We start from the raw sequence: 8,098 nt of genomic DNA on the forward strand, positions 1-8,098 counted from the left end.
ACTGGGAGCATTTTAAGATTACATTGCTTCAGAAGTTGTTAAAGGAATACTTGGCACTTGAAAGTCGTTGGTAAGACCTTACTTGTGTCTCTTGGGAATAGGCCTGGCTGCTCTGAAGCAGAAAATAAGTCTAAAGATGCTGCGTCTGTATAGGAGAACCAACTATCCCTCTGTTTTGTTTTTTTTAAAAATAAAAATCTGAAAATAGCTATCTGCTCCTATGTAATATGAATAGAGTGGATGGTGACACATGGGCCTTCTCTTGGCAAGGGGAACCAAAATTGTTCTCTAAAAGTGGTTTCTGGGTAGATTATTCTTGACTAGCTGCCTTGCTAACTTAAGGCAGGCATGGGAGACAATGATTCACCAAAGTTAAACAAAATCTGTTTGAGATCTATGGCTTAAAGAGGGGATTACTAGTGGTGAGCTGTAGTTCAAGCTGAACAAATTATTAGGGAGCTGTCTAGGTGGGTTTTAGGGGGGCCTCTTGTGCATTTGTGAATAAATCTAGGTATGGGACTAGGAGGGTATATTTAACCTTGGTACCGTTTTGGCTCTTATTGTATAGCTGTAACACTGTCGTAACCTAGTTCTTCTTCTCTGGTTTGATGTTAGGATGTCTGGACGTGGAAAGAAAAATGTGGTGGCTGCAAAACCTACACTTCTACCAAGAAAAACAAAGTCGGCAAAGGCTGGCCTGCAATTCCCGGTGGGTCGTGTCCACCGACTTCTCAAAAGAGGGAACTATGCTGAGAGAATAGGTGCTGGTGCTCCGGTCTACCTGGCGGCCGTGCTGGAATATCTGACGGCTGAGATATTGGAACTGTCAGGAAATGCTGCCCGTGAAAACAAGAAAGGCAGGATTGGGCCACGACACATCCAGCTGGCCGTGCGGAACGATGAAGAGCTGAACAAGCTGTTTGCCGATGTGACCATTGCTGAAGGAGGAGTTATGCCCAACATCCTTTCCCAGCTTCTTCCCAAGAAAACTCTTAGAGAGCCTTTACCAAGAGGGGATGCTGCTGCTTCCCAAGAACAATCCAGTAGCCACTGACTTACTCCTGCCTTTCCTTGGCTGGACTTCTGTACTTGGTGACCATTGACTCATGTTTATCAATGCTCTATATATGCTAACACTGCTAATATTACTCAGAGTGATTGTTTTAATGGTTTGTATGTGTTTTAGATGTTTGTAATAAACTTTATAGAATTCAGCAGTTGATTCAATCTACTGTTTTCCCTTCAAGGAGTGGGGAGTATTAACACTTTCTCCAGGAAAAGTCTAGCTGGTAGCTCTTAAGCCACAAACGTGCTTCTCTAGCACTTTCAAAGCAAGCATGTTAAGAGGAGAGCTAGCCTGGCCTCAGACCCTGTGCTGAACTCCAAGGTCTAATGAAACCTCTCAAAAAGAAGAGGGAGGGAGAGAGCACAGATTCTTTGCACCTATGAATGTAATGCAGATGGGAGGACTCTGCAGCCAGGAGGGATGAAGGGAAACAGACCTCTGCTTCTACATGCTAAAATAATAACAAATCCATCTTCATTTATGAATTTGTAATGGAGTTGAGTCCAGTACGTTCAATAGTCATGAACATTGTAGAATGAATTCATTACTCACTGATCAGCTACAAGCCATTGACTTTTTTTTTTAAATGGATCAGCATAGTAGCTCTCTCTACCTCTTCAGAGACCTTGTCTAAAAAGGTAGGATACCCTCCATGCTGATCGTGAATTAAATCTAAATCTCTAATAGTCACTCCTTTCTCACTGCCTTTTGCCAGGTCGTGTCCATTGAGGTGTTCAGTACTCAAATAAGGGGTAACTCCTGCCATAGCTATGTTTTAGCATTTTGGGGCTGGTTACTTTTTCTTCAACCACCACCAGTTAGTCAGGATAGGAAGCCCTGGGCCATGGTTTGGCCTTTCCTTACATTTTGAGGTATTCATCAGGCAGCCGAGAGTCTTTCCTCGGGGCCACAGAGGTCAGTTGTGATGCTGCTGTAGTTGAATAGCCGGATTTTTCCCATTTAGCTAGTAGAGCCTTTACCCAGGATTTGGAATGTCCCATTCAAACCAGATTTGATGTAAACTGCCTTGCATCTACTTAACTCTGTAGACTAGGACTTTGGTGTGCTTTTATCCTATGACTGCACAGGTAGTAACAGGCTACTCTAACTTTAAGTGTCCCTTAGTTTAACATAAGTAGTTAGGACATTCTAGCTGTTCCTCGTTTCATTTAGCTGTGATATTCTGACTACCTTCCCCAGACTGGAAGAAAAGCTCGGTCTTGAAAGCTTGTCTCTCTCTCCAACAGAGGTTGGTCCAATAAAAGATATCCCCTCACTCAACTTGTCTCTTTAATCAGGGCCATCTCCAGCTTTTTTTGCTGCCCCAAGCGGCAAAGGGAAACAAAAAAAAAATCCCAAGCCTGGTTGAGCTGCTGCCAAAGAGGAAGAGAGGGACTGTAGGCCCTGCTGCCCAAGTCCCGGACATGCCGCCCCGATGACTGACAGAGTGCCACCCCTTTCTATTGGCTGCCCCAGGCACCTGCTTTCTTCACTGGTGCCTGGAGCCAGCCCTGTATCTAATTAGCTAAGAGTCAGGCATGCAACCTGTGCTCTGGATGTCCCTAAACCTTCAACTGGCAGAAGCTGAGTCTGGACAAGAGGGGATAGATCACTTGAAATTGCTCTGTTCTGTTCACTTCCTCTTAAGCACCTGGCACTGGCCCCCATCAGAAGACAAGATGCTGGGCTCAAGGGACCTGTGGTCTCACCATATGTGGCTCTTTTGTTGTTACCTCACAGAAGTGGGGTCAGTGAGAAAAGAGAAACTTATGCTTGTTTCATGTACTTCATGCTGGGTAATAGCATGAGGTCTCCATCCTCTTCCCTTAGGGTGACCATATGTCCTGTTTTGGCCAGGACAGACCCTTTTTTAAACCCTGTCCTGTCTCTTTTGGCAAAACTGGGTATTTGCTCTTGCCAACTGATCATCAAATGCACAGTTTTTCAAAAAGAAGTGGGGTGCAACCCCTTGCAGAGGAATGTGTAGGGGGGATGAGAGGTGAGGCAACGCCAGCCCTATGCAGGAGGGAGGACTTGGGAGAGCAGCTCAGGCTGGGCCAGTGTGATGCAGGGAGTTTTAGGCCAGCCCCGTGCACAGAGGTAGAGGGGGGGTCTTGGCCTAGCCCCAAGTGAGCAGGTGGTGGGGGGCTTGGGCCAGCCCCATCCATGGGGTGGCGGGTGCCTCAGGCTGGCCCTGTGCAGTGTCCTGTTTTCCCTTTGGGAAAATATGGTCCCACTATCTTCCCTCCACGTTCCATGCAGGCTGACCTCTGCTGCTGTAGAAGAACAAGGGGCTAAGACTAGCCAAACACTTCACCTAGCTCCTTTCTGATGAGAAAAAGCTTTTTGAAAAATAAAGAAAATGTGAATAATTTTATATTAACCTAAGACAATTTTTTTTAATTAAAATGAAATTTCCCTACCCACTCCTTTTTGGGGAGAGCGGGGGGCAGGAGAGAGAAGAAACTAACACCTTTTGTTTTGAAAGTGTTGTGAAAAAATAACTCACTCCATTGCTAACATCTTCAGGCAGCCATGGGAGAAAGTGATTCGTTAAATGTAGGTTCTAACTGGTAGGTTTGCCCCCAGATTCCTGCAGAGGATGGCATCAGTTAGATTATCCACTTAACTTTAATTTCTTTTTTCTAAACAAAGATCCTAAGTCTGGCTCTACAGAGATGTAGGTAGCACATATGAGGGAAAAGGAAGCCGTGCCCCAGGCTAACTACCTCCCTTCACAGAGTATACATTGGACTGGGAGAGTATAGTAGCAACCCCTCTATGGGTTGTGTAGGATGTGGCAAGTTGGTGAAGGTGAGAGAGGCTGCAGTGAATTTTTCAAGGTGAGACCAGGATGGGATGTGTGCTGGTACCTAAGGGAGGCAAAAAGACTTCTGAAAGATGGCACTTCAGACAGCTTAATACTCTGGGGCCAAACCTACACAACCCACTTGCCACACCTTACACAACCATGGTAATGGAAAGAGTCAGAGGTCCCTTTATTTTGATCAGAATACTTATTTTGCAATGAACTGTTTGAATTCATATAATTAACCTCTTAAAACCATTTATTGCAGCTTTCCCAATGTTTGCCAGTTCAGCTTTACAGTGGCAGCAGTACAGGAAGCCATCATTATGACTGTTTCTGTGAGCTTTCCCTGGAGCTCACCGTTCAGCTGGTCAGCTCTCAATTAAAGAAGTTATCTTCCCACACCAGAAGAAGACCCAATATTAGTGAGACAAGACCTCATCCACCTGGTCTCTCTAATATCCTGGGGCTGATGTGGCTACAACTATGCTGCATACAACAAAAGACCCAATATGTCATAAGTCAGGACTACATATATATTAATATGAAAATCATGGCCTCAATGACAGACAGACAGACAGACAGACATGGGGAAACGTAACAGGGCAGAGATTTCTAAGGCCTTGAGTCTTCAAATTGCTCTATGTTGTTGGAAGGGGGTCTGCCTAGGCTTGGGTATCTTAAAGGAATATGGTGTAAGGCACTTGTTCCAATCTGTGCTTGGCTAGAAGTGAGTGAGAGTAGCTACCTACAGACACCTAGGCACATCTATGCACATTAACTATGCAAATTAATTAACATTTTGATAATAGATATTCACAAGCATTTTAAAAGTAGTAAATCAGCTCTCATGGAAACATTAAACTAGCCCTGAGTTTGTTGAGGAATTAAATAAAGGTTTGTAATTTGGAAGCCGTTAGGTATGTCCTAGATACTTTTAAAATCAGTTCTAGTTACTTAGCATTTATATAGCACTTTCCACCTGAAGAGCTCAAAGCCCTTTTTAAACTATCAGCCAATCAGAGCTCAGAACAACCCAGCGAGGTAGAGTAATATATTATACTCATTTTACAAATGGGGAAAATGGGTCACAGAGCAGTTAAGACCCAGATCTACAAAGGTACAGGTGCCTAAACCAGATTGAAGCACCTAAATCCTAGTTTTAGGTTCCACTGCAAGCCACAAAACTCCCCTCCAGCTGCCGCTGATCCATGTATGTGCCTAATGTTTACTTGGTGCCTGTATCTTCACTGGGAAAGTTCCCTAGGCAGCAGGGCACATGCCCAATCTCCTGCCTAAGCCATCCACAAACTGGGTGGAGATAGGAGGGTAGCCTGATCCAGTAGCTGTGCTCAGCTGTCACCTACTGGATCAGGACCCATTCAAAATATGGCCAGAGGAGGCATTGCTACCCTTGCAAACCTTATAACTTTTAGCCCAGTGGTTAATGCACTCACCTGGTATGTAGGGAACCTGGCTTCAATTTCTCCCTCTGCCTGATGGGGGAGCAAAGTTTTTACTAGGGGTCTTCCACCTGGCAGGAGAGCATTCTAACCACCAAGCTATGGGATATTCTGATTGGTGGGGGAAGCCCTCAATATCTTCTGGTGGAACTGTCCCACTGTGTATACATATTTAAATAGTCATTGGAGGAGAGGGAGTGAGGAAAAAATAACAATGCCATAGCCTGTTGCCTAGGGCACCTCCTGGAGGCAGAGGGCCCCAGAATGCAGTGCTGAAGCTCCAGACACTCTTTAATATTTATGCAGAGTGGAACAGCTGCAACAGCAGAGACTGGGGGAACCCTGCATCAGAATGTCACGCAGCTCAGTCATTAGAGCACCATTCCCAGGAAGTAGCCTCTTCCTGTTCAAATCCTTCTGCCCTCTTCAGGGTAGGGGAGGGGAATTGAACCAAAATCTCCCCTGTCAAAGGTTCATGGGCTAAAGGTTATAAGATTGTTTTGAGTTGAATTAAGGACTTCCCTAGCTCATTCTCACAAGAAATGGCTTAGCCACTGACTGTAGGAGAGGGGTTCCTGTTGTGGATCGCCAGCAGAGATAGGTGCCTAAATCCAGGCTACAAGGAGGTACCTATCTCTGTGAGAGGGGTAGGGCTTAACACACCCATCAATAGCTCCCATTGCTTAGTGTAGGTGGCTCCCCACCTACTAGTGTGCTGGCTTCTGTGGACTGCATTCTGAGGCACCTATCTCTCCCCATTCATTGCCTAAGCACCTAACTAAGGCTTTGTGGATCAAGGCTTACCTAACTCATCAACTAATAGAGAAACATCCTCAACCTCACAGGTGTTTATGCTGTTTTTCTCTTCTCCCTACAATCAAGTTAATCTTTTTGGGGTGTGTGCGTGTGTAACTGAATCATCAATAATCCAGGTGGGGCTCAAACAATCTGGAGTAGACACTGCTAATGAGTGGCTATTACTGAAGGGTTTAAAGAGTAGTTTCTACAAGAAGAGGAATCTGTTAGATTCAGAAAGTAGTGTTCCTAGACAGGAGAATAAGTAAAGGATTTAGTTAAGGTAAAAGTGTGTTTGTTTCTCACAAGGGAAAGTATACCTTATTTTAGGGGGGGGGGAAGTGTCTTCTGTAATGATTATGAATTTTAGTTTAAGTAGACCTTAAGTAGCTGTATTTGACATGTAGTGCAAGGCAGGTTTCTAAATGGAATAACTTCAGTTGCTGTTACTGTTTCTATTCTGTGTAAGTCACTAGTTTAGCTTCTCTGTAATCATGATATGAGGTAAGGTCTTATCTCCTGAAGACATTGCTGTTCAACTTCTGAACCCTCTACCTAAACTCCTCTTGCTTTGTATCTGGCACCCTACTCAACTATCACCAACTGTAAATAGAAAACTTTCACTACTCCCACATCTTGATTCTCTAATAATCATAGTGGCTCCCTTCCCTACCAAATCCTGGAAATAACTGTACTGAAACCTAGCTACCGCTCTCTAGCTACCTAATAATAAGGTGCATATGTTGAACAGTAGCAGTTACTATTAACTTAATGGCTTTTTTTTTTAAAAGCTTCAAACTGTATTGAAGTCCCCTTATTGAAGTTCCCTTATTCCAAGATCGCAAAATTCACTTCAAGGGGCTTCTACAACATAAGAAAATTCTAAAATCCTTCTGTCTTGCAGTTGCTTACCAGTTTGTGTGTTTTGGGGCAGATTTGGTGAAACTGCTTAGTTTTCCTGCCTGGGGTTGTAGGAGAGGCTCTTAACACAGTCTTCATGCAGAGCTTCTCAAAGCTGTAAGAATCCTGAATGTGTAAAGCCTTAATGTATGTATTCTACCTCTTGACCAATTTGACCGTTCCTCTTAGAAAGGGGCCTCGCCTGTTCTTTCAGAAGCAGATATCTTGGGTCGAAGACCCTGAGCCTTGACAACACTTCTCTCTCTGGACAGCAGGAAAAAATTTCATTGCTTTTTCTACCTGACATCTGAATTTACTGGAGACTCTTGATGGGCTGCGGTTTTTCCTTCACCGGACTTCTAACCAGCTGCCTGACTCAAACAGGCTCCTTCTTCAGAAGAGAGAGTGAGGCATTTCACTTGATAAACTACAGCTAATAAGTTGGCCTCTTAAAATCAGGACTTTCCTCCTAAAGAGAACAAATAAAGGTGGGAAGGTGAATGTAATCTTGCCACCATATTATTGCGCCTGCTTCTTTATAGCTTAAGAAACACTTGGATACTATAATGACATCCTGGGGCTTGTCTACACTTAAAATGCTACAGCAATGCCACTATAATGCTTAACTGTAGACCCTTCCTATGCCCAGTGGCACATTAGCTAATGGGGCCCCTAGAAAAATGGGCACCCTGACCTTCTCTGCCTACCCAGCACTCCTGCTGGGGAGTGGGATTGGGGCATGGGGGCTTGCCCCTCTCCTGCTGAGGAGTGGGGTCATGGTGTGGGGACTTATCCTGCAAGCAGAAGGGGTGGGAAGGGGCTCCCACTGCTCTGGCCTGGGGCCCCACAAAACCATAATCTACCCTTGCCCAGGGGTTCTCCTGTTGGCGTAGATAATCCACATCCCCAAGAGGCAGGAGCTTAGTCAATGAAAGAATTCTTCCATAAACCTAGGGCTGTCTATATGGGGACTTCAGGAGGCATAACTATGCCACTCAGGGGTGTGGATTTTTCACACCCCTGAACAGCACAGTTAAGCCAACCTAAGTTTCGAGTGTAGACCAG

The 8,098-nt window shown here is 44.7% G+C and overlaps 1 protein-coding gene across 1 annotated transcript; it reads left to right on the forward strand.

The window, feature by feature from the left end:
• Nucleotides 1–616: 616 nt before the first annotated feature.
• LOC125639943 (histone H2A-like) lies at nt 617–1,113 on the forward strand. Its single transcript, XM_048857852.2, has one exon. The coding sequence runs from the start codon at nt 617–619 to the stop codon at nt 1,052–1,054; it is 438 nt and encodes a 145-aa protein (XP_048713809.1). The 3' UTR covers nt 1,055–1,113.
• Nucleotides 1,114–8,098: the final 6,985 nt, after the last annotated feature.

The sequence above is a fragment of the Caretta caretta genome, chromosome 1, assembly GCF_965140235.1.
Source record: "Caretta caretta isolate rCarCar2 chromosome 1, rCarCar1.hap1, whole genome shotgun sequence".
NCBI lineage: Eukaryota > Metazoa > Chordata > Testudines > Cheloniidae > Caretta > Caretta caretta.